General features: G+C 39.7%; 1 protein-coding gene across 5 annotated transcripts in view; it reads left to right on the plus strand.

Annotated features, from left to right (window-relative positions):
* UIMC1 (ubiquitin interaction motif containing 1) overlaps positions 1-26,896 on the plus strand; it is a 103,586-nt gene extending 76,690 nt beyond the window's left edge. For all 5 annotated transcript variants that reach the window (XM_030808469.1, XM_030808465.1, XM_030808466.1 and 2 more), the window contains 5 exons: positions 20,549-20,627; positions 23,260-23,431; positions 24,761-24,824; positions 25,890-25,926; positions 26,437-26,896. In XM_030808469.1, the coding sequence (XP_030664329.1) occupies positions 20,549-20,627; positions 23,260-23,431; positions 24,761-24,824; positions 25,890-25,926; positions 26,437-26,647 (563 nt within the window). In that variant the 3' untranslated portion in view covers positions 26,648-26,896. The remainder of the gene's footprint in view (positions 1-20,548; positions 20,628-23,259; positions 23,432-24,760; positions 24,825-25,889; positions 25,927-26,436) is intronic.
* The last annotated feature ends 343 nt before the right edge of the window (positions 26,897-27,239 follow it).

Consider the following 27,239-nt stretch of genomic DNA (forward strand, 5'->3'; position numbering starts at 1 on the left):
CCCGGCCTTGAATTGTCTTCTAACAACTTTTGTTCAACTTTTCTGTGGAACATTTCCTCATGTCAGCTCCACTAGGTTGCATTGATAAAGTTGCTGTATGATGTGGCATATGAAATGGCAGCCTGACTGCAGTGTAGGTCTGCATGAATTCTCAGTGCTTTTACTCTTCCCATCTTGTTCCTCTCTTAATATTGACTTTGCCTTCACTTCAGTTATCCCTATTCATTGTACTTTCATGCTAAGGAGCCCCCCGCCCCAGGATTTCTCTTAGCAGTTTTCTTCTGCCAGATGTGCTTATTCCTTCCTTGAAAAATAAAATAGCTCTTTTTAACACCTGAGTTAATACCCAAAGCATTATGTGTTAAAGGAATATTAACAGCAAAAACCATTTTAGAGAAGTTCTTCACTTCGTGATCTAGTCACACTTTTAAATTCAGGCATCTAGAGCATTTCGAGAAGGATAAAAGTTCAAGGAATTAATATTAGATCAGTGATCTCCATTAGAACTATCTTAGAGCCACAATCAGGACTATAATTATCTATTAATATAAGGATAAGTTTTTGTTATTTCCATTTTACTGATGATGAAACTAATATTAGAGAACTTTAGTACTTGCATTGTCGGGCAGTAAGCAGCAGAGCCAAGGCCCAGAGCTAGCATTCATTACTGTGTTCTTTCTGCCTTCCATGTGTAGAGCTGGGACACACAGGGGAATGTTTGAGAAGACCGTGGAAGCCTCAGTCGGTTTCAGGAAAGCAGAATGCTATAGTCTTTTACCTCTGAGTGCAAACATGAATCTTCATCTCATCAGAATTGACCTTGTCAGCTTTTCAATTACCTAGAATAAATGGTTTGATGGATTAGACTGTTTCCTGGTGAACAGCGTCCATGTGACATAGTTGCCTCTGTAAACCTGTGAGTGCAAAGTCAAAAAAAGATCAGATGAACATTCTTCTTTCTAGTGGTAGCTGTGGAGATTGACCATGCATAGACTGATCTCTTACTAAGGAGTTTTCTAACGGCCTTATATAAAGGAAATGCTTGATAACAAGATAATATTTTCTGTTAAGTAAAAGGATTTAATTTGCCCCGTCTTTATAAGCCATGCTTAACATTAAGCAACATTAGCTACCATTTATGAGCACCTGCTGTATACCAGTAACAGTGCTTTTTGTATATTGTTTTAATCCTCATAACAGTCTTTTGAAACAGGTGTTATTTCACTTGTAAAAGAGGAAGCTGAACTTGACAGGGAAATAATTTCCCCAAGATCACATACCTAGAAAGTGACAAGAGCTGGGGCACACCAAGTTTAACTCAAAAGCTAGTACTCTGTGCTCTATACAATCTTCCGTGAATGTTCAGATTTTTTTGAAAAAGTTAAGTTTCAGGATACTAAATCCAATATGGTGGTCAATATATTGTTTAAGAATTTGTGGTAAAACTGTGTGTTTGTATAAAAAGAAAGTAAAGGTAATATAATTTTGAGAATAAAGGCCACCTCTGGCATGGGGGATGGGGTGGAGGCAGAGAGTTGGAATCCGGAAGAAGCATACAGTTGGCTAATCAGTTTTGGCAATATTCTAGTTCTTAAGTTGGGTAATGGGTTCACATATATATTCTTTTGTACATATTACATTATAAAACCTTTTAAAGAATTGTATGTTTCTTTTATGCACCACTGTCATCCATTACATTTTCAGAAGAACCTTGGTAAACATTTACTAGTGAAGTTCGGATAAATTCAGTCTTTTCTCCATATGAAACTTATTTACTATTATCTTTATTTAGGCTCTGATGACAATATCCAGTGTGATTTGACTGCCATTGATGATTCTTTAGAAGGAGGGCTCTTGTGGTTTTTTCCTAGATCCTTATCTTTGTCACCTGATTTTCATACCACTTCTTCAAAAGACAGTGGCTAGTTTATCTTTGGTATTTGTCTTGCAAAAGGACTTTGTGTGTGTGTGTTTTACTTTTAATTACCAAAAATTTCAAACTTAAAAATTGAGAGGATAGTAGTACCCTGAACCCCTATATTCTACCTAGTCATTCATCAACTCGTGGCCACTGTTGTTTCATATTTAGTCTATCCATAACCCCTATCCTGGATTATTTCAGATTATATCTCAGATAACATTTTTTTTTTTTGGAGACGGAGTCTCACTCTCTCGCCCAGGCTGGAGTGCAGTGGCACGATCTCGGCTCACTGCAACCTCTGCCTCCGGAGTTCACGCCATTCTCCTGCCTCAGCCTCCCAAGTAGCTGGGACTACAGGCGCCCGCCACCACGCCTGGCTAATTTTTTTGTATTTTTTTTTAGTAGAGATGGGGTTTCACCGTGTTAGCCAGGATAGTCTCGATCTCCTGACCTTGTGATCCACCTGCCTTGGCCTCCCAAAGTGCTGGGATTACAGGCATAAGCCACCGTGCCCGGCCCCAGATATCATTTTATAATTTTACTGTGAATTGCTGAAAGATCTCTTTTTTTAGAAAATAAAAAAAAACCATAATACTGTCACTATACCTAAAGAATTAATGATAATTTTTTTTGTTTTGTTTTGTTTTGGAGATGGAGTCTCGCTCTGTCGCCCAGGCTGGAGTGCAGTTGTGTGATCTCGGCTCACTGCAAGCTCCACCTCCCGGATTCATACCATTCTCCTGCCTCAGCCTCCCAAGTAGCTGGGACTACAGGCGCCGGCCACCATGCCTGGCTAATTTTTTGTGTTTTTAGTAGAGACAGGGTTTCACCATGTTAGCCAGGATGGTCTCGATCTCCTGACCTCATGATCCTCCCACCTCAGCCTCCCAAAGTGCTGGGATTACAGGCACGAGCCACCGCACCCAGTCAATTAATGATATATATATATATATTTTTCGAGATGGAGTCTCGTTTTGTTACCCAGGCTGGAATGCAGTGGCGTGATCTCGGCTCACTGCAACCTCTGCCTCCTGGGTTCAAGCGATTGTCCTGCCTCAGCCTCCCGAGTAGCTGGGACTACAGGTGCGTGCCACCACCCCTGGCTAATTTTTTTGTATTATTAGTAGAGATGGGGTTTCACCATATTGGCCAGGCTGGTCTAGAACTCCTGACCTCGTAATCTACCCGCCTTGGCCTCCAAAAGTGCTGGGATTACAGGTGTAAGCCACCGCGCCCGGCCAATTAATAGTTTTTTCTTTTTTTTTTTAAAGACGTAGTCTCACTCTGTTGCCCAGGTTGGAGTGCAGTGGCGCGCTCTCCGCTCACTGCAAGCTCCACCTCCCGGGTTCACACCATTCTCCTGCCTCAGCCTCCCGAGTAGCTGGGACTACAGGTGCCCACCACCACGCCCAGCTAATTTTTTGTATTTTTAGTAGAGATGTGGTTTCACCATGTTAGCCAGGATGGTCTCGATCTCCTGACCTAGTGATCCGCCTGCCTCAGCCTCCCAAAGTGCTGGGATTACAGGCGTGGGCCACTGCGCTCAGCCGATAATTTTTAATACCACCAAGTATCTGGTTTGTTCAACTCTCCTTGAGTCCAATAATTATTTTTTTGTTTACAGTTGGTTTGTTGAAAACAGGATCCAAACAAGTTTTACACATTGCAAAAAGCTTTTGTTGCTGATATCTCGGGCTCTTTTAATTTACAGAAGTTTCAAACCTCAGGAAGTTCTTTTTAAAGACTGAATCATTCATGAATTACACATAAACTTAATGTTGTTAACAGTTACTGTGTCATAGTCCTTTTTATTCCCTCCGTAGTATCTCACATAGTATTGTGCAGGTAGGCCCTCAGAAAATGTACTCTTAAAAGTAAAGTCTAGCAAACTTTTTCTGAAAGGAACAGATAGTAAATATTTTAGGCTTTGCAGGCTGTTTGGTCTCTGTCGCAACTACTCAAGTCTTTGTCACTGCTACTCAACTCTGCTGTTAAAGCACTAAAGCAGCCATAGACAATTTGTAAATGAATCAGGCGGCTGTGTTGCAGTAAAAGTTTATTTATAAAAAAAAGCTAGGCTGAGCGCGGTAGCTCAAGCCTATAATCCTAGCACTTTCAGAGGCTGAGGTGGACAGATGACTTGAGGTCAAGAGTTCGAGACCAGCCTGGCCAACATGGTGAAACCCGATCTCTACTAAAAATCAGCCGGGCATGGTGGCGCCTGCCTGTAATCCCAGCTACTCGGGAGGCTGAGGCAGGAGAATCACGTGAACCCAGGAGTCAGAGGTTGCAGTGAGCCAAGATTGCACCATTTCACTCCAGCCTGGGCGACAAGAGCGAAACTCTGTCTCAAAAAAAAAAAAAAAAAAAAAAAAAAAAAAGCTGGCTGGCCATCCCATGGTTTGCCAGTCCCTGTTCTAGAGAACTGGTTTGTTTTTTTTTTTTTTTTTTTTTTTTGAAACAGGCCACACCTGGCTGAGAACTGGTTTTTCAGAATGTCCTCTGTAGGTAACTAGGGTTCTGTAAAGGTGTGGGAAGGGCAGAATGAATATTGGTAACACTCCAACTTTACCACTCACCTCATCATTTATGTATTTTACATATCAGGTTTCATGTGAAATTTTATTTGAAAATAGGATTCTTTCTTTTTTTTTTAATTGAAATTTGGCTGGGCGTGGTGGTGGCTCACGTCTGTAATCCCAGCACTTTGGGAGGTTGAGGTGGGTGAATCACTTGAGGTCAGGAGTTCGAAGCCAGCCTGGCCAACGTGGTGAAACACCATCTCTACTAAAAATACAAAAAATAGCCAGGCGTGGTGCTGCACACCTGTAATCTCAGCTACTCTGGAGGCTGAGGCAGGAGAATTGCTTGAACCCAGGAGGTGGAGGTTGCAGTGAGCTGAGATTGCATCATTGCACTCCAGCCTGGGCAACAGAGTGAGACTCCATCTCCAAAAAAAATAAGGAAATTCATGGGTCTGTGACACATTACTGGTCTTTTTTTTTTTTTTCTTTTTTAAAGAAATGGTGTCTTATTATGTTGCCCAGGCTGTTCTTGAACTCCTGGGCTCAAGTGATTTTCCTGCTTTGGCCTCCCAAAGTGTTGGGATTATAAGCATAAGCCAACCATACCTGACCACTACTGGTCTTTGTAATAACAGTGACTGCTATTACTACTATTTTGTGCAAGTCACTATGCACTTATGCACTTAACTCTTATTTTACCTGATCTTTGCAGGAACCTTACAGGTTAGGCTTTGTCATCTTAGGGAGAAGTAACTTGCTCAAAATTATTAAGCTAGTAATTGGTAGTGTGGGAATTGAGACTTAGACCTGTTTATTTCAGGGCCTATTCTTTTTTTCCTCTCTATTTTGAAAATTTCAAATTTCAGAAGTACGAGATACAAAAATAGTGTACTTTCTTTATCCCTCCTATTTCTCTTCTTTTTCTTTCTCATATGTATATTTTTACATATATGGACTTTTCCCTGGCCATTTGAGAGTTAGTTGCATAAATCATGACACTTTACCTCTACATACTTTAATTAGTATGCATCTCTTGTTGTTGTTGTTGTTGTTGTTGTTGTTGTTGTTGTTGTTTGAGACAGGGTCTTGCTTTGTCACCCAGGCTGAAGTGCACTGGAATGATCATAGCTTACTGTAACCTTGAACTCCTGGGCTCCAGCAGTCCTCCCACCTCAGCCTTCCTAGTAGCTAGGACTACAAGCACTCACCACCACACCCAGCTAATTTTAATTTTAATTTTAATTTTGTAGTGATGGGGGTCTTGCTATGTTGCCCAAACTGGTCTCAGACTCTTGACCTCAAGAGATCCTTCTCTCTTGGCCTCCCCAAGTGCTGGAATTGAGCCACTGAGCTTGATCAGTGTGTATCTCTTAAGAACAAGATCATTCTCCTACAAAATTATAACACCATTATTATACTCAAGAAATTTAACATTAATGCCAATACTATTATCTAGTATACAATCCACATTCACATTTCCTCAGTTGTTCCAGTAGTATCCTTTGTATCTCTTTTTTTGGGGTAAAGGATCCAATTAAGCATAATACATTGCATCTAGTCATATCTCTTTATTCATCTTTAATTTAGAGGGTTTCCCCAGTCTTTTTCCCCCCGTTATTTTATTATGAAAATTTTGAATACACAACAAAGTTAGAAGAATCTTACTACTTAGATTCCATTAATATCTTACTATGTTTTATTACAAATCTATGTATCTCTCTAGCCATCCTTTAATCCATGTTATGTTTTTGATGTTTTGCAAAGTAAGTTGCAAATATTGGTTCATTTTCCCTGAAATACTTAAGCATGCAAATCATGAACTTCAAGTTCCAATATTTGTGTGAAATGCACAAATATTAAGTGTAAATTTGCAGAGTCTGGGCATATGCATATACCTATCAAGACACGGAGCATTAATATCACCCTGGAAGATTCCCTCATATCTCTTCTTCACCCCTCCCCCTAAACGCAACCACTGTGTATTTCTGTAAAATTCTGCTTATATGATATTCTACAATTTGATATTAGTAGAATCATACCAGTATATTTTTGTGTAATCTTTCTCTCAGCATAGTGTTTTTGAGATTGATCCATGTTATATTCCTTTTTATTACTGAGTAGTGTTCTAGCATATGAATATACCAGTTTCTTTATACAGTTCTTCTCTTGGTGTATTTTTCACTATTATAAAGAAAGCTACTGTGAACATTCTTGTACAGGTTGTATAGTGAGCATAAGATTTCACATCTTTTGAATAAATAGCTAGGAATGGAATTGCTAGATTATAAAGAAACTGCCAAACCTTTTTCCAAAGTAGTTGTACCATTTTAATTCCCACTAGCAGTTTATGCACATTCTAGTTATTTTACTTGTTTTACATCTTTGCTACCATTTGATATTGTTTTGCCCCCTTAATTTTAGCCACTCTGGTAGTCATTTAATGATTCTAATTGCATTCCCTTATGGCTAATGATGTTGAGCACTTTTTTTCACATGATTGTTGTCTAATTTTGTATCTTCTGTAAAGTGTTCAAATGTTTTGTCCATTTTAAAATTGGATTATGTGGCTTTTTATTATTGAGATAGGAGTTCTTTGTATGTCCTGAATACCAGTTGTTTGTCAAATATATGTTCTACAAATATTTTCTAGCGTGTGCTTGCCTATTCATTTTCTTTTTCTTTTTCTTTCTTTTCTTTTCTTTTTTTCTTTTTTTTTTTTGAGGCAAAGTCTTGCTCTGTCGTCCAGGCTAGAGTGCAGTGGTGCGATCTCAGCTCATTGCAGCCTCTGCCTCTCAGGTTCAAGCGATTCTCCTGCCTCAGCCTCCTGAGTAGCTGGGACTACAGGTGTGCACCCAGCTAGTTTTTGTATTTTTAGTAGAGTTGGGGTTTCACCATGTTGGCCAGGATGGTCTTGATCTCCTGACCTCGTGATCTGCCCGTCTCAGCCTCCCAAAGTGCTGGGATTACAGATGTGAGCCACTGTGCCTGGCTGTCTATTCATTTTCTTAATGGTATCTTGCTGTGAAGAAGATTTAAGATGGTCTGATTTTCAATTTTTTCCTTTATGGTTATTATTTTCTATTTAGGTGTATGGTACATCTTGAATTGATTTTTGTGTATGGTGTGAGTTAGGGGATGAGGTTTATTTCTTCTATATAGATAATCTAGTTTTTCTAACTCAGTTCATTTAAAAGACTTCTTTTTCTCAATGGGTTGCTTTGGTGGCTTTGAAAATCAACTTACTGTATAAGTGAGAGTTTATGTCTGGCTTCTCTTTTTTATTTAATTGATCTGTTTGTTCTTATGCCAGTACAAGTGTCTTGATTATAGTAGCTTCATAGCGAGTCTTAAAGTCAGGTAGCATAATTTCTCATTTGTTCTTTTTCAAGATTGTGGTAGATATTCTTTTTTTTTTTTTGAGACGAATTCTCACTCTTGTCCCCCAGGCTGGAGTGCAGTGGCACGATCTTGGCTCACTGCAACCTTCGTCTCCCAGGTTCAAGCGATTCTTCTGCCTCAGCTTCCTGAATAGCTGGGATTACAGGCACCTGCCACCACGCCTGGCTCATTTTTGTATTTTTAGTAGAGATGGGGTTTCACCATGTTGGCCTGGCTGGTCTTGAATTCCTGAACTCAGGTGATCTGCCTGCCTCGGCCTCCCAGAGTGCTGGGATTACAGGCGTGAGCCACCGTGCCCGGCCAGATTGTGGTAGATATTCTAGTCTTTCACGGTTTCATATAAATTATTGAGCCAACATGTACATATACTATGTAATTTCCAGTTTTATCTCTGATAGTGTGTGTGTGTGTGTGTATATATATATGTATATATATATGTATGTATATATATGTATATATATATGTATGTATATATATATATATATATATTTTTTTTTTTTTGAGACAGAGTCTTGCTCTGTTGCCCAGGCTGGAGTGCAGTGGCACAATCTCGGCTCACTGCAACCTCTGTCTCCTGGGTTCAAGCGATTCTCTTGCCTCAGCCTCCTGAGTAGCTGGGATTATAGGCACCCGCCACCATGGCCTGCTAATTTTCATATTTTTAGTAGAGACAGAGTTTTACCAAGTTGGCCAGGCTGGTCTCAAACTGCTGACCTCAAGTGATCTGCCCGCCTCAGCCTCCCAAAGTGCTGGGATTACAGGTGTGAGCCACCTTGCCCGGCCTTCTTTTCTTTATTTTTATTTTTTGCTTTTGATACAGAGTCTCACTGTGTTGCCCAGGCTGGAGTGCAGTGGCACCGTCTCAGCTCACTGCAGCCTGTGCCTCCCAGGTTCAAGGGATTCTTGTACCTCAGCCTTCCAAGTAGCTGGGATTACAAGCATGTGCCATGACGCCCAGCTAATTATTTCTTGAAGTGTATTTTATCTGATAGAACTACTAGATATGGTTCTAGTCATTTCAGTCTTATTCCTGCTGTTTGCGTGATACATCTTTTTCCATTCGTTTACTTTTAACTGTTTTTATTTTTAAAATGTGTCTGCTGTAGACAGCATACCGTTGGATCATGCTTTTATCCATTCTGACAATCTCTTGTTCTCTCAGGTACTAGACTTGATCTTACTCTAATAGACATAGCTTCTAACTCAAACATCTTACGTGATTATGTTGGTAGTTCCTAAATAGAAATCTTTACAACCCTAAAAAGATAAGCATTGCTGGGTCCATTTACAGATGAGCAAACAAAGGCTTAGAGGCTTTAAGCCTATAAATACCTGCTCTGGGCATAGGATTCAAAGGCAGTTAGACTCCAAAGACAGTACTGCAATGCCAAACTGCCTTCTTTGCTGCAAAAAAGCCACAGAGGTCCCCTTCCTACTCAAAATGTAGCAATTTTCTTTCAAGCTTAGAGATAAGCCTGTTCTCTTAAGAGGTGCACTTTTACTGATCTATTTCCTACTAGTACTTGTCTATAATATTTATAGCTTAATCTTTTTCTTTAACAGCTGAAATTGTTGTTTAAGCAATTTGATAATATATATGTAGAACTTAAAAGTAATTCATATCTTCTGACCCATGAATTAAAGTTTGAAAATCTACTCTAAAAACATCATCAGAATTTAGATGAAATTGTATAGACAAAGATGGTTTATCAAAGCATTATTTATAACAATGAACAACTTAACCCAATGTTCAAAAACAAGATGAAGTATTATGTAAGGATTCAAAATAAAGACTGAAAGAAAATACAGTATACTGAAATATTAACCATAATTTGGAGGAGACTAAAAGCAGAGAGACAGACGTTAAAGCAGTGTTAGTAGAAGTGGACAGACTTGAGAATCTTTTGGTGAGAGAAGCAAACCTGGTGACTGGTCAAGATGAGAGAAGGCAATCTTAACTCAGGTTTCTGGCTAAACCAATTGTAGGGTACTCAACTTAGAAAGCCCCTCTGAGTAATTCACAAGATCACTGTGTTGTGTTTAACTATTACTTGTACTTCTTTACTGACAACCCAATTGGTATTTATTTAGCAGCAACTATAACGCAGATACTGTTCTGCAAGCTGAGGGTACAGTACTAAACACAAGAGAAGTCAGTGTTCTTATAAAGCTTACCTTTTTGTGAGGGAAACAGATAATAAATACAATTTAAGAAAAACAAGGCAAGAAGAGGGGATGGAGAATGACTAGAACAGAGGAAAAAGGGGGCTCGATTAAAGGGAAAGATCAAGGGAGACTTCTTGAGGTGATATTTGAATAGAGTCATTCTAGGTCAGGGAGTAAATATAAAGGCCCTAAAGCAAGAGTGTGTTTGGCATGTTTCTTAGAGCTGCAGGAAAGACACAATGACTGAATTAGATTGAGCGACAGGGGGAAAGGAGAGAAGAAGTAAACAGTGGTCAGATCATGTGAGGTGAGGTTTTTGTACTTTATTCTAAATATGATGAAAAGCCATAGAGGGGTTGAGAACGAGGGAATGATGTAATCTAACTCTGGCTACAATGTGGAAAATAATCTATAGAGGGATAGGGGCAAAAATGGAATTGAGGAGACTAAGCAGGGGTGGAGGGGAATGGCTGTTGCATTATTCCAGGGAAGATCTGATGTTTGCTTTGACCATAGAGGTAGCTGTGAGGTAAAGAAGTTGTCAGATTTGGGAACGTTTTGAAGATTGAACCTACAGGATTTGTTGGAGTGTGAGAGAACAAGAAAGACTAAGGTGAAATCAAGGTTTTGCCCCAAGCAACTGGGTTAATGATGACTTCGTTGTTTGAGAGCGGGAACACTGGGGCAGGAACAGGTTTGGAGGAAAAAATTAAGAATTTGGTTTTGTACATAATTTTAAGATGCCCAGTGAATAACCAAATGAAGATGTTGAGCAGACAGTAGGATATACAAGTCTAGAAATAACCTTATGGGAAATATTGCTGCATATTTGTATGCTGATGGAATGATCTAAAAAAAGAGGGAAAAATTGATGTTTCAGGAGAGATGACGGCAGGAGGGGAATCCTTAATTAAGCAAGAAGCGTTCAGATTCAGGGTCAAGTGGAAAAGTTAGCCTTAGATAGCCATGTGGGCAATTCATTCTGTGCAATAGGAGGGAAGGCAGAGGATATGGGTACAGATGCAGATAGACTAATACTTTTGGTGGTGGAAGAGTGTAGAAGTTCTCTCAAGTACTACTTTTTTCTCATCAAAGTCTGAAAGGTTGGTTTAACATTAGAAAATCAGTTAATATACTATATCATAGAACAAAGGACAAAAACCACACGATATCTAAATGGACACAGAAAAAGCATTTGAGAGAATTCAATACTTCTTCATCACAATAAAATACTCAGCAAACTAGGAATAGACAGGAACTTCCTCAGCCTGATAGAGGGCATCTATGAAAAACTCACAGCTAATATCATACTTAATGGTGGAAGACTGAAAGCTTTCCCCAAAATCAGAAACAAGACAAGGGTGTTCATTCTTGCCACTTCCATTCAACATGGTAAAGGAGGTTCTAGCCAGGACAGTTAGGAAAGAAATGAAATAAAAGCCATTCAGGTTGGAAAGGAAGAAGTAAACTACTCTATCAGATGACATCTTTTAAATAGAAAATCCTAGAGAATCCACTGAAATAAAACAAGCCTTTAGAACTAATAAACGAGTTTAGCAAGTTTGCAGGATACAAGGTCAATATAGAAAATGAACTGTATTTTTGTACACTAGCAGTGAACAATCTGAAAATGGATTTAAGAAAACAGTTACATTTAATGTAGTATCAAAAATAATAAAATACTTAGGAATATGTTTGACAAAAGAAATAAAAAACTTCTCTGAGAATTATAAAACATTGTTGAAAGAAATTAAATAAGACCTGAATAAATGGAATGGTATTTCATGTTCATGGTTTAGAATACTTAATGTTGTTAAGATGGCAGTATTCACCAAGTTGATCTACAGATTTCAAATCCTTCTCAAAATCCCAGCTAGGCTGGGCATGGTGGCTCACACCTGTAATCCCAGCACTTTGGGAGGCTGAGGTGGGCGGATCACCTGAGGTCAGGAGTTCGAGACCAGCCGTTCGAGACCAGCCGTACCAATGTGGAGAAACCCCATCTCTACTAAAAATACAAAAAAAAAATTAGCCAGGCATGATGATGCATGCCTGTAATCCCAGCTACTCAGGAGGCTGAGGCAGGAGAATCACTTGAACCCAGGAGGCGGAGGTTGTGGCGTGCCAAGGTCGCATCATTGCACTCCAGCCTGGGCAACAAGAGCGAAACTCCGCCTCAAAAAAACAAACAAGAAAACCCCACAAAAATCCCAGCTAACTTTTTTGTATAAATTGACAAGTTGGTCCCAAAATTCATACCAAAATACAAGAGACACAGAATAGAACAGTCTTGAAAAAGAACGAAGTTAAGGGTTCATACTTTCCAATTTTACAACTTACTAATTAAGGCATAAAGATAGGCATTACAGTTCAGTGGAATAGAATTGAGGGTCCAGAAGTAAAACCATACATTTGTGGGCAATTGATTTTTGACAAGAATGTCAAGACAATTCAGTGGGGGAAAACAAATGCAGTCTTCTCGATATGTAGTGCTGGGACAACTGAATATCCACTTGCAAAACCATGAAGTTGGACCACTTGTTTATACTGCGTATGAAAATAGATCAAAGACTTAAATGTAAGTCATAAAGCTTTTATAGGCAGCTACAGTGGTACACATTGGTAAGTCCCATCTACTTGGGAGGCTGAGGCAGGAGGATCCTTAGAGTCCCACCTGGGCAACATAGTTGAGACCTTTTCTCAGCGAGTCAGGGGAACTATCTTAGGGATAAAACTTCACAACCTTAGATTTGGCAGTGGATTCCTAGATATAATACCACAAGCACAAACAACAAAAGAAAAAAAAAAGATTGGACTTTATCAAAATTTAAAACTTCTGTGCATCAAAGGACACTATCAAGAAAGTGAAAAGACAACCTACAGAATAGGAGAAAATATTTGCAAATCATATGTATGTTAAGGGTTTAGTATCCAGAATATATAAAGAACTCTCTTTCTGTTGCCCAGGCTGGAGTGCAGTAGTGGAATCTTGGCTCGCTGCAACCTCTGCCTCTCCAGCTCAAGCAATCCTCCCACCTCAGCCTCCCAAGTACTTGCCATTGAATCATAGACCTTAAATGGGTGGATTATATGGTACATGAATATATCTCAGTAAAGTTATATTTAAATAAAAAAGAATAGTGATACAGAAATCAGAATGGATATTAGAGGTTTGGGAATAGCAGAGAAGATGTGAAATAGTACCTGGGAGGATGGAAGAATGAACCGACTAGGAAAATATGTCAAGATTGCTAGGCAGTAGTGAGGGACCACTTAAGATTTTGATCTTAAATGAAAAGTGAGCCCAGTCAGCACTGTTGTATGTGTTTTTGTTCCTGTCACATTCGGCAGATAGAGACACGTAATAAGTAGGAGGGCTGTATTTAACCAAAGTTGGATTGTGCAAGTAAGTACAGTAGAAAGAAGTTGAGGGAATATTCAAGGGGAGTGTTAATATGATAACTATGTAAACTAAGGCAAGAAGGAATGTGAGGATACGACAGGGTAATAGACAGTGAAAAGATGATAGTACAGGATTAGATGTCCTAGTGGGGCTGAAGGGTGATTGGTGTAAGAAAATTAAAGAGGGTGAGTTGGGAAAGATAGGTGATGGTGATCAGAGAATGGACACCTGAAATTGAGCTCATCATTAATGATAGGCTCAGCTAGAGTTCTTCATTGGAACCATAGAAGTCAGAAAATGAATTGATTGTTTGCTTACTTCTCCCAGTTGTGATAACATAGCTGGTACCATTTTAGATGCAGGGGACAGAAATTGATTTATAACATTTGGTGGGTGCCTTAGGGCATTAGGCTTACTCCTCTCTTGGAACCCCGCTGGAGAAAGGCTGAGATGGTAGGAGCCATAGGAATTAATAAACAAGAGATCAGGGAACTGAGAGGCTGGAGTACTGGATGGATCATATCTTGGGTTGAAGTTACAAAAACTGCAGCTTCATATGGTTCAGTCTAATATGTAGATATTGAAATCACCAAGAATGGTGTCAAATGGGGATGAGAATCCAGTTGAAGAGGTATGCCAGAGAAGGCTTGGATTTCTGTTGGTGCTCAAGGTAAACAGAATTGAGGCATAATAGGATTGGTCCTGGTTAATCTCTTGAAAGAACAGCACTATCCAATGGGAACTTGTGCAATGATAGAAATGTTCTATGTCTGTGCTGTCAAATATGGTAGCCACATGTGGCTATTGAGCGTTTGAAATGTGGCTCATGGGACTGAGGAATTCAATTTTTTTATTATTTTTTGAGACAGAGTTTTGCTCTTGTTGCCCAGACTGGAGTGCAATGACATGATCTCAGCTTACTACTACCTCTGCCTTCCAGGTTCAAGCGATTCTCCTGCCTCAGCCCCCCAAGTAGCTGAGATTATAGGCGTGTGCCACCATACCCAGCTAATTTTGTATTTTTACTAGAGACGGGGTTTCACCACATTGGTCAGGCTGGTCACGAACTCCTGACCTCAGGTGATCCACCCACCTCAGCCTCCCGAACTGCTGGGATTATAGGCGTGAGCCACCGCACCTGGCCCAATTTTAAATTATATTTAATTCTAATTAAGATTTAAATTTAAGTAGCCACGTCTCAGAGACTGATAGATAATTTTGTTTTTGTTTTTGTTTTGTTTGAGACAGAGTCTCATTCTGTCGCCCAGGCTGGAGTGCGGTGGTGTAATCTCGGCTCACTGCAACCTCCATCTCCCGGGTTCAAGCAGTTCTCCTGCCTCAACCTCCCAAGAAGCTGGGATTACAGGCACTCACCACCAAGCCCGGCTAAATTGTCTATTTTCAGTAGAGACAGCGTTTTGTCGTGTTGGCCAGGCTGGTCTGGAACTCCTGACCCCAAGTGATCCGCCTGCCTTGGCCTCCCAAAGTGCTGGGATTACAGGCGTGAGCCACCTTACCCAGCCAATAATTTGTTCTAATAATAGCCTTTAATTGAGACTAGTCTCTGAGGTCATTGGTTGTAGGGAGGCAGGCAGCATGGCTGCCTCACTGTGTGCAGGTGGAGCTCGTCTTCCCTTCTTTTCCTTATATCCCACTGAAGAAGTGCTAGGCTGAAAGAGGGGTGATCTTAGCAGGAAAAGACACAACTCTGTGGCTTCCCATTATTTTCTACTGAGCTGGTTTTGAGGTTGAGGGAGACAAACTGAGAAGACTTCAACCACTTGTCATTCTGTCAAAACTCCCTTCTTTGTGTATATAATTTCTGGTCTCCTCAAGGAATCATTGTCTTTACAATTTATAGTACTAGGCCATATGTTTTTTATTTTTGATTGCTCCTCTTCTTTGAATTTTGGAAACAAATGTGTTGATGTTTATATAGTATTGATAATTGTTCTATAATGCCTAGGCTATTTACTTGTCCATTTTATTTGTAAAATTTAGTATGGAAACCACTTAAGACTAAGATCTAACCCAAATTGTAGGCTAGCTAGTGGTCACTGGTTCCACGGATGAGTTTAAGTCTTTGGATAAGGCTAAGAAATAAATCTGGAAGAAGAATAATGAAAATTATATAAACAAATAGTAAATGAATAAAACTAATGTTTACTGAGTGCTTTCTGTGGGCTGGATACTCTTACAGTATCTGATATGATTGTTACCAAAACCCATTAAGGTTAAATGCAGTTATCTCATTCAACAGGTAAGGAAATTGTTACTCAGGTTACAGAACTTGCCTAAGGCCACACAGCTAGTAGAGGCCCCACCTGGACACCTACTGTCCAACTCTAAAGCCAGTGAGTGCCCTTCACCACAAGGCAATACTGATTATTTGTATCTTAACAGTGCCAAGCCACAGTTCTAAGTACAACTCCTTAAAGCAGTTCCCATGCAGTGGAATATAAGCAGCTGAAGTAATGGTCATATGTTTATTGTCATCTCTCTCAGCTTTCAGTGATGCCTGTTCTCTTCTACCTTTCCCTGGTAGTTGTACTCAGACCCCATTGTTCTTTTTTGAAATCTGTGGCTGCTGTCATCGGCAGTTTGATTTTTGGATATATGTTTCGTAATGAATTCTCTGCCTGCAGCTAGTTTAAATAGCTATCTCAACCCTCATAAACCACAAGTACTCCTTCAGAGCAACCTACATACATTTCTCCGCTCTTTTGTAGGGGCAGTAGGTTTCAAAGGAAAAACAGCGGCAAGCCCCAGTCCAGTCCATTGTGATCATAACATTTAATAGAATTACTGTATAGTCCTAACCATCTATCAATATCAAGTCTCTCCCTTCAAATTCTCTTCTACCTGCCCACTCATTTACCACTTACCACTTTTTCTCTTCCCATTCTTTAGCTTCTTATTTTCCAGGAGAGGCAGCCTGCTCTTGTAGAAGAACATATGCTTCTGTAAAGTTAGATTTGTATTGCATTCCTTGTACTTTTTTTTTTTTTTTTTTGCTTTGTGACCTTGATCAGGTTACTTAATATTTCATTTACAGTCAGGCGCAATGGCTCACGCCTATAATCCCAGCACTTTGGGAGGCCGAGGTGGGTGGATCACAAGGTCAGGAGTTCAAGACCAGCCTGCCCAAGATGGTGAAACCCCATCTCTACTAAAAATACAAAAATTAGCTGGGTGTGGTGGCAGGCGCCTGTAATCCCAGCTACTCGGGGGGCTGAGGCAGGAGAATCGCTTGAACCTGGGAGGCAGAGGTTGCCGTGAGCCGATATCACACCACTGCACTCCAGCCTGGGTGATAGAGTGAGACTGTGTCTCAAAAAAAAAAAAAAAAATTATTTACTATAAAATAGAAATAATGATATATTCTTTGTAGGGTTGTTGCAAAGATAGAGATATTTCTAAAGTCTCTGGCACAAAGTAGGTCCTCATAAAACAACAGCTCTTTTTTCCCCTAGAATCTATTGATACAATTTAATTCAGCAAGTATTTATTAGCATTTAATCTGTCCTAGACTCTGCTGAGGATGCTGAAGAGAAAAAAAAAAAAAAGAAACAAAATAAAACCCAGAGTCTCTGAATTCAGAAAGTTGCATGGTGTAGAAGGAAGACTGACATATAAATGAATAGGAACAGAAATGTGCTAAATGCAGTAGTGGTATACGGACAGTACTAGAATCAATTAATTCTTTTTCCAACCCTATCTGTGGAGTGGTTTCCAAGTATCTCTTTTGGAAAAATACGTGATAGTCAAGATGGGGGACAAGTAGAGAAAGAAAAATAAAAAATAGAACTCCTAAAGGATTCTGTAATCTTTGAGGTGCCAGCCTTTTAAGAATGGATTTTAGCAAGGCACTTGAAAAATCTCTCATGAAGTCCTTGTATGTAAGATAGAGAGAAGTATGGGCTGGTTGATAGAATAGGAGGTGGATTTGAGGCTGGTTCTGTCCTGGATGTTTTTCTCCTGCAGTACTTTAATTTTACTTATAAAATCTCTGCATTGGAAGGAACCTTAGATCATTTAATCTGTGCCTGACTCTATATAATCTGATTCCCCCCTTCTAATTTTTAATTTGATTTACAGAAAAGTATACTGTGAGAAGTATGCCTCCTTCCTCTTCCAGTCTTCAAGTATTCCTGTCATCCTCCCCAGAGGCAAACACTATTATTAGTTGCTTGTGTGTGATCTTGTTTTATTACGCATATCTCTTTACACCTTGGGTTGTAGTTATTTGAGTGTGTATGCTGTCTCCATTAGTAAACTGCACTCTCAAGAGTAAGGACAGTGCGTCATAATTTCCTGTATCTCCCCAAATTACTTGCACATTGAAGATTGTCAATAAATGTTTGCTTGATGAATTATTTAAAGGAAAGTTGGACCAGAGAGAAGACAGGCTTCTCTGGTAACATGTCACAGTTTTGTCCTTGGCCATATCCTTTACAACCATTTTTCCTTAGTGACTTGGATGAAGATGTAGAAAGTATGGTTGTCATATATGCAGAGGACACACAGCTGAGAAAGAGAGCTAATACCATCAGATGACAGTCAAGACTGCAGATGATCTCAATAAATAGGAATGTTCAGCTGAAAAGAACAGGGACAAATACAAAATCCTGTGTTTAAGGGGAGAAAAAAAAATACCCAGCAACTTAGTTACCAAAGTACAGAATTAAGATACTTGTCTTGGTAACATTGTATGGTATGGTATGGTATGGTAATTTTTTGAGACAGTCTAGCTCTATCACCTAGGCTAGAGTGCAGTGGCGCTATCTCAGCTCACTGCAGCCTCAACCCTCCTGGCTCAGGCGATCCTCCCACCTCAGCTTCCTGAGTAGCTGGGACTACAGGCAAGCACCACCATGCTGGCTAACTTTTATATTTTTTGTAGAGACGGGGGTTTCACCCTGTTTCCCAGGCTGTTCTCGAACTCCTGGTCTCAAGTGATCTGCCCGCCTCAGCCTCCTAAAGTGTTGGGATTACAGGCGTGAGCCACTGCACCCAGTGATAACATTTTATTTGAAGATAATTTGGGAGGGTAGGGGATGGATCTTAATTTCCTTTAAGTTCAGTTTAAGCCAGTAGTATACCAGGATTGTCAATAAAGCAAACACAGCCTTGACTGAGTCAGTAGAATATGAGTCCACATGGGGTAGCTCATGGTTCTTCTGTTCTTTTTACTAGTTGGATTGTTTCTTGAATATTGGATTCTGTTTGGGGTGCTACACATATTAAGGAAAACTGACAAATTGGATTATATATCTAAAAGAGGTTAATTAGGAAGGTAAAATGTAAGTATAGGAATCAGATCTAGATTCTGTCCTGGGTTTTACTATTTAGTAGTTTTGATAGCATGGTGAAGTCAATTCCTCTTAGTTTATTTCCATACCATTAAGACCAGGGAAAAGTAATAATACCAATCTGGAGGGTCATCATAAGGATTAGAGCTAACCTAGGCACTCAAAGGTTTGTCAATCCAAATCTTAATAGGATAGCCGTAGTAACTAGGTATAGTTCTTCCTTTGATGATGGTTGCATTTTAGTGAGGCAGAAAACCAAGTAAATCCAAGATTTTGTAATGCAGCTTGTTAAGTGTTCAAAGAGCTGACTTGTGGAAAGGCTGGGTAAATGTATTCATATAGTCCCCAGTAAATGCAGATTGAGGCAGATTGCAATAGAGTGGATTTCCCTAGGGGGAAGTGAATTTCCCTCAGTGAAAAGATACAGCCAAGTTGGCCGGGCGCGGTGGCTCACGCCTGTAATCCCAGCACTTTGGGAGGCCAAGGCAGGTGGATCGCATGAGGTCAGGAGTTTGAGACCAGCCTGGCTAACATTGTGAAACCCCGTCTCTAATAAAAATACAAAAAATTAGCTGGGCGTGGTGATGCGCGCCTGTAATCCCAGCTACTCAGGAGGCTGAGGCAGAAGAATCACTTGAACTCGGGAGGCGGAGGTTGCGGTGAGCCGAGATCGCGCCATTGCACTCCAGCCTGAGCAAGAAGAGTGAGACTCCGTCTCAAAAAAAAAAAAAAAAAAAAAAATACAGTCAAGACCATATGATTACTTGTCAGGGATGTTTATAGAAGGCATTTTTGTATGAGTAGGAGATTGATCTAGAAAGGTTAGGCAAACGGTGGCCAGCCATGGGTCAAATCTAGCCAGATACCTGTTATTGTAGATAAAGTTTTATTGGAACATACTCATTTGTTTATGTATAGCCTGTGACTGCTTTGCTGCTAACAGTGCAGAGTTGAGTAGTTGTGACAGAGACCATATGTCCTACCAAGACTAAAATATTTACTCTCTGTCTCCACAGATAAAGTTTGCTGACCCCTGGACTAGATAAATGCTTCACAACCTAGGTTACTCATAACCCTGCTAAATTATCTGTTGTGGGGATTTCACGCGTTAGGAGGAAAGAAGGCAGAATTTGAAGTGAAATTGTCGTAGTTTTTCTTGTTATGCAAGGAATGAACTGGAAAACACTTGATTTAAATAACCTCCAAGATCCTTTAAGAGACTGATTTTATAAACAGATGTCTTTTGGTGTGAGACACAATGTATTTGTGTATCATTTGGGCTAAAGCCATTTATACCCTTTAGAATTGGGAGGTGGTACTAGTGTAGTGAGGAAAGACTGGTTGTATTAACTGTTCTGAGCCACAGTTTTCTCACTGCAGAACTTTTCGGAGTTTTGTAAAGATTGGAGCTCATGTAGGCACTCGGATGGCTATCATTACTATATTTCATAGAGGACCTCACTTGAGTGTGTGTCATACCAGATAGAATTTTGCTTGGGAAAGTGTAAATCCCTCCCTTGAGTGCTGCAAGCTGGGATAGTACACAAAAACCTTTTCTTGGTGTGGAGTAGATCTTTAGATCCATGGCTTAGCATACAGTGGAATATCTTGTGGCGGACAGAATATTGTCAAAACATTTATTTTGGTGTAAATGTTACAATCGCTATTCTCAATGCTAGAAAGATTGAGACTTCCCAAACAATGTACTTCTTCCAGTGGGATAAGGTTTTAAACTTTGCTTCTTCCTGTGCATTTTGTCTTTTATATTCAGAGTCTACTGGCAGCTAACTATGTGTATATATATATTTTTTTATATTTAAAGTATTGACTCGGAGACAAAAAGAGGCCAAGACCAAGAGTGACAGTGGGGCAGCTGCCCAGACTTCTCTAGACATTGACAAGTAAGTAGGTATGCTGCATTCACGGTGTGTATGCAACGTATAACATACCATCGTTTGGACTGACTAAAAAGACCAGTTCCTGTCTTACCCTGTATTTCTTTGGCCTGCCAATTGCTTCATTGCTTGGATGCCTGAATTTTCTTTTTTCTTTTCTTTTCTTCTCTTTTTTCTTTTCTTTTTTTTTTTTCCTTTTCTTTTCTTCTCTCTCTCTCTCTTTCTTTTTTTTTTTTTTTTTTAGACGAAGTTTCACTCTTGTTGCCCAGGCTGGAGTGCAATGGCATGATCTTGGCTCACCATAACCTCTGCCACCTGGGTTCAAGCGATTCTCCTGCCTCAGCCTCCCAAGTAGCTGGGATTACAGGCATGTACTACCACGCCCAGCTAATTTTGTATTTTTAGTAGAGACGGGGTTTCTCCATGTTAGGCTGTCTCGAACTCCTGACCTCAGGTGATTGGCCTGCCTCGGCCTGCCAAAGTGCTGGGATTACAGGCGTGAGCCACCATGCCCAGCCCTGAATTTCTTTTTCTTATTCCTAGTCTCTATCAGTGTAGGTGGCCTTTGTATCCCTTTTTAATACACTAAAAGCAATCCTGCCACCCACTCCACTTCCACATTGCTCTTAGGTTTCTGTTTTCTTTAATTTGCTTATTGGTATTTGGTGCTCTTTGGGAAGCATTGAACATTTTATATAATAGCACAGAAGTTGAATTGCAAAAGGTTGGGCAATATAGAAGACTTTTTGGTTGTGTGTTGCAGCTTGACTGAGAAAGCTCATTCTGAGGAAGGGGTCAGAATCACAATTCTCAATTAATTATTCAGCCCCATTAGCAAGTAACTAGTCTGACTATGGTCTTATAGGTAATAATTGTCAGAAACTAGATTTGCCTGACTCACAAGATCCCCTTGGTTTTAAGAAGCTAAAAAAAATTTTCCAAAGCATGCTATCTTGGACATCAAAGATAGCACAAAGGTGCTGCCTCCTGAAAGTAATGGCATTACCAACAGTAGATTAGAGCAGTTACTAAGCAGAAACTTTTATCTTTGAAACACAGATCTTAGACCCTGAGTTTCAGGGCTGTCTTCCCTAATTTAGCTGAGCAGAGGTGATACTTTGCAATCTTACTGTAGTGTAGACATTCGTCTAGGAATTCCTCACATTGTACTGCAGTAATTTTGTTTTTAAAAAAGAACATTTTTGTATTCCTGGTTAGTCTGAGTTTTTTGAGAGAGATACTTGCCTTTATTCATGTTTATATCCCCAGCTTCTAATAAAATGTATCTGAGACAGCAATAACAATAATAGCTGTTTGTTTAGTGCCTAATATTATGTGCCAATCATTGTGCTAGGTGCTTTGTTTGTAACTCTCACTGTAGTTGATTTAAGGTAGTTATTCTTTCGTTTTTTAAATAAGGAAACTAAAGAGAAATTATATGTAGCTGGTTAAGATCACTGCAGCTAGAAGTGATAAAGTCTGTCCGACTCGAAAACTCCTGCCTCTTATGCAGTACTTCTGTCTCTCATGTAGTAGAGAATTAATGTTTTTTTGCATTAATTGATAAACCTTGAAAGGTATACTGGTCTAGCTTTTCTCTTAAGGCAGCATTTTGCTTGCATTCTTCTGGATAATTAAGTATTTGAGACACTTATTTCTCCTATTTTAAACATCTTCAGAAAAAGTCTTCCTTATAGCTAATCCAAGTCTGCCTTGCTGTAGTTACTGAATAATAATGGCCAGAAAGAGATGTCCAAGATAGCATGCTTTGGAAAATTTTTTTTAGCTTCTTAAAACCAAGGTGATCTTATGAGTCAGGCAAATCTAGTTTCTGACGATTATTACCTATAAGGCCATGGTTAGACTAGTTCCTTCCTAATGGAGCTGAATAATTTATTGAGAATTGTGATTAAAGGGCCTTACACAGGTTCTCACCACAGAGAAAATACTTAATAAATATTCATTTTTTTCTTTTACCCCCAGTGATTCCATTTTTACTGATGCCCAGTACACTTTACCTCAAGGACCTACTTTTCCTCTCTTTACCCAAACTCTACTCTTCTAAAAAGATAAAGATAGCTATGCATATAAAATTACGCAAAAGCCTCTGGCAGAACCACATGGCTTTTAGTAACTTCTTAGTTGGTGTTGCAGATTGTAGAATTAAGGAAGTCGGCATATAGACAGGCTTGATTTACTAATCAGACAAGTTCATCCACCCTGGTAAAAATGTCAACTTAATTTAATGCTCTTGGTGCTCCCTTTTCTGTTGAAATTTTAACTTCTCTTTGAAAAAACTATTACACTTAATTTTGGAAGAGTTTGACAGAATATTTTATGTCTGAAGAGCAATCAGCATTGTTTGAGATAGTTTGAAGAGCTGATTTCATTACCATCCCACTGCTGCAACAGCAGGGTACAGAGAAACAGCCCGGGAAAACTGCTAATCACTCAGTCCTTTTGATTGGCATTGGGTTAGTTTTATTGGTGATCCTGCTGAGTGAATCTGCATTGGTTGATATGTCTCCTCCACAGAATAACTTTGGGATGTAAAAACACAATTTGAGACATATCCAGGGGCCCAGAGGCAAAAGCGCGTCTTAAAACTCTGTTTTCTTCCTTTTTTCTTATTGGCTAGGAATGAGAAGTGTTATCTCTGTAAATCCCTGGTCCCATTTAGAGAGTATCAGTGTCATGTGGACTCCTGTCTCCAGCTTGCAAAGGCTGACCAAGGAGATGGACCTGAAGGGAGTGGAAGAGCATGTTCAACTGTGGAGGGGAAGCGGCAACAGAGGCTGAGGAACCCAAAGGTATGTGTAGAGTGTTTTGGGAAACACCCTCCTAGTTGTCAGTTGTAAGAGGCCACAGTTTTGTTCTGGCTTTTCCCTCTTCTGCCTCCCCTCTTCCCTCTTTATCTTGAAACAAGATTTGTGCTTTTTTAAATTATTTTTCTTTTTGATTGAAAAAGTAATACATGTTCATTGTAGAAAATATGGAAAGTTCAAAAAAATATAAATAATCAGGGGAAATCATCACCCATAATTTAGCTACTCAAAGATGATAACCTTTAATGTATTGGCCTATTTTCTTCTGGTCTTTTTTTCTATGCATTGTTAATGTAATTAACACTATTCTCCCTTTCCCCCCTTCTCTCTCTCAATATATATACAATAAGCACACACACAACATACTGTGTATCTAGTACTATATGTATACTATATTCTGCATAGTACTCGATATGTAGTTTTCTCACTTGCATTTATGAAAACTTAAGGTGTAGTGTAAACATCATTTTGGGTTTTATTTTTTAAAATTACTGTTAATGTTTATATCACACAGATGTTCATTTAACCATACACCTATTATTGGACATTTTGGTTCTTTAGTGTTATAAGATTGTATTTAAAACATTAATCAGTCTTTGTACCACTGATTATTGCCTTAGAATACCTTTTCTGATATGGAACTATTAGGTCAGTGGATGTACAAATTTTAAAGTGTCTTGAAACCTGCCAAATTGCTTTCCAGAAAGGATATCCAATTTATAATCCCACTGCCAAGAACATATGTGAGATCAACTCTGTCGAACTCCTTAGGAAGCTGCCGGGTCTGGGCCCTGGTTACTGGGAAGGATGGATGTACTTTCTGGGCCTTGTAATTAGAGATCAGGAAGAGCAAGTCTTGGCTTAGAGATGAAAGATAAAGCAGCAGCTCCATATTCTAGGGTTACCGACAAAGGAGTCACTGTACACACTAAAATGGGGAAGCCATTGTCTGTCATGCCAGAAGAAAGAGACCTCTCTCTGTGAATGGGGTGATTTTGAGGCGGAGATTTGGAGTTATGGTTTATAGGTAAGCACTTATACAGCCAGTTTATTCTGGCATCACTGCCTGTAGACACTACCTTAAAATTTATTTTCTGTTTTAAATCCATGATACTCTGGGCATAGCGATGTATTCTCTTCATTATAGTTTGCTTTTTTTTGTGAAACCCTCATTTATTAGAAAGCAAAAGACTTCCCTAGAGCTGTGGCCCCCACACCTTTTCTCTTCTGTGAACACATGTGATCTGGGCTGTGGAAGTTGTATTTTAGACTCTGCCATGAAGTAACCCTTTCATCTATTTTTCTCTGTTACAGGAAAAAGGCCACAGTGAAGGCCGACTCCTTAGTTTCTTGGAACAGTCTGAGCACAAGACTTCAGGTGAGGACCCCAGGACCAGTTTTCTGGGCTTCTGCCTAAGGCCTTTCAGTGAAGATAGCCATTGCCAGCCCCCTGACTATTTGCTGGGGTTATCTGGGTACACACGTGATCCAGTCAGCCAGCCTTTGAGACTCAATCTAGGTCATCTCTCCTTAAGGAAGGTAGGGCAATATGCTGTCTTATTCATCCTGTGTTTCATTTCAGGCTTTATAAATCCTTGGATCAGGACAGCCTGTTGAACTCAGAAAAAACACTGTCAAAACAGGAGAATACGACAAGCCCCAAGTATTCCTTCTAAAGGAGCAGGCACAGAAAACTATATATGCAGACATTATTGCTTCCTCCTATTGTTTTGTGCATCATTCATATGTTGCCTTTAGCTTAGTGTTGCAACCTGTGATCCTGAGGGTTTGTGCGTAGTATTTAGGGAGCAGTAGAGTGGATTGATTAAGACCATTGCAGGGAGTTAGTAATGCCAAACCTCATAGATTGCAAGAGTTGTATCTGGTAAAGCTCCAAACATATTCCCTGGCATAAGTAGGCTCTTGATAAATGTTAGCTGCTATTATTACTGTTGTTATTAGTCGCTATTGTTAAAATTCACCAGATGTGGATGGAAGAGGAGCTTTTGCTTAAGCCTGGTGAGATGTGCTTACCATCTAGTTCTAATAGTTCATTCCCACCAAGCAAATCTGTTGTGCCTTCTGATGACTATAAAAAGGCAGCCTCTCCCAGCCTCATATCCTGCTGTCTCTAGATCACCAGTTTGTGAATCTCTGCAGGTGGCAGATTTCCCTTGGCAACTTCCTTGTTCCTCAAGTCCAGAATTGAAGTAGATTTATTCAGAGGTTGTTCATTCAAAAGTGTTCATCTGAGTGCCCCTGCAGCTGAGTCTGTTGGACACTAATGCTCACATTCGGTGGGTTTAGGGGATTGGGGATCTGTGCTACCTGGATAGGCCTGATGAGAAGCAGTGCCTAGAGCACAGGAAGCAAAAGATCAGTGAGAAGTGGTATGATTACCAACACTACTACCAACATTATTATTTTTTCTCTTATATCGCAGATGCAGACATCAAGTCTTCAGAAACAGGAGCCTTCAGGTGAATTGGATTGTGCACTGAATTGTGGCTGTCAGCATTTCTGAAAAGTGCAGGCCTTGTCCTGTGTTCTGTGTGTAGTGTGATACTCAAACTGTTAAAGTAGAAATCACTGTGGAACTATTATTACCTCTCTCTCAGTATGACTCTGTGCTCCCCATTTAGCTAAAGATTGGATAGCTCAATTCATTAATTGTGTTGAAACAAGCAGAGTGAAAGTTATGTCTTATTCTTCTCTACCTCTCTATCCCCATCCAACCCTGGTTTTCTGACCTGGATTCTCAAGCAGCTTGGGAATTTGGATCTGAATTCTCATTCTCTCAATGGCCAACTTTAAGTAGTATATGATTTACCTCATCTGTGAAAACAGAGTGATGATATGTGGTGGGATTATTACAAAGATTATTTGTACTAATAATCCCCTGATATGTAAAATCTCCCGATGCAGTGCATAGCATATCCTTGATGCTTAGTAGGTGTATATTGAATCTGAATTTTTTTCCTTCTCTCTAGGGTGCCCTCACCAGGGATGGAAGAGGCAGGCTGCAGCAGAGAGATGCAGAGTTCTTTCACACGTCGTGACTTAAATGAATCTCCCGTCAAGTCTTTTGTTTCCATTTCAGAAGCCACAGATTGCTTAGTGGACTTTAAAAAGCAAGTTACTGTCCAGCCAGGTAGTCGGAAACGGACCAAAGCTGGCAGAGGAAGGAGGAGAAAATTCTGAATTTCTAGGGTCCGAAAGTTGACAAAACCATTAGTAGGAGGGGTGGGCCATGTTCATTAAGCCATAGTGGTCGCTAGTTCATTGTTGAGCAAGTTTTAGCCCTGCAGTTTTCACCACCAGCACCCACTCAGCATTCTGGTTTTTATGTTTTTTATGATCTATGCAGACAACTGTGTATTCTGTTTTATAACAGTTTGTTTGAATTTACTTACAGTTAAAAAATTTAAATATATTTATGTTTGTACGAAATCTTATTTCAATAGATGGAAATTTTAATTTGTTTTTCCTTCATGTTGCAGGGTTTGGGGTGGGGATAGTTTCATTGTAGAGGTAGTTTATTAGACTCATAAATCACATGCTGAATGAATGCCATTACTGATCCTTGACATACCACGTATATATTCACTTAATGTGTACTGCACAATTCCGAACACTGGTTACTCCCTTGACTGTTTCTGACATAATTTTGGGAGGTGCCAGGGGCATTGACTCCCACTATCTATTCTGCTATCCCTACCATTCAGTGACCTGTCCCTTCATCTTGTACTCACACAGTGGAATTCTCAGCCTGAGCATAGAACATTTGAAGGAT

The sequence above is a fragment of the Nomascus leucogenys genome, unplaced genomic scaffold (assembly GCF_006542625.1).
Source record: "Nomascus leucogenys isolate Asia unplaced genomic scaffold, Asia_NLE_v1 Super-Scaffold_3019, whole genome shotgun sequence".
Taxonomy (NCBI): domain Eukaryota; kingdom Metazoa; phylum Chordata; class Mammalia; order Primates; family Hylobatidae; genus Nomascus; species Nomascus leucogenys.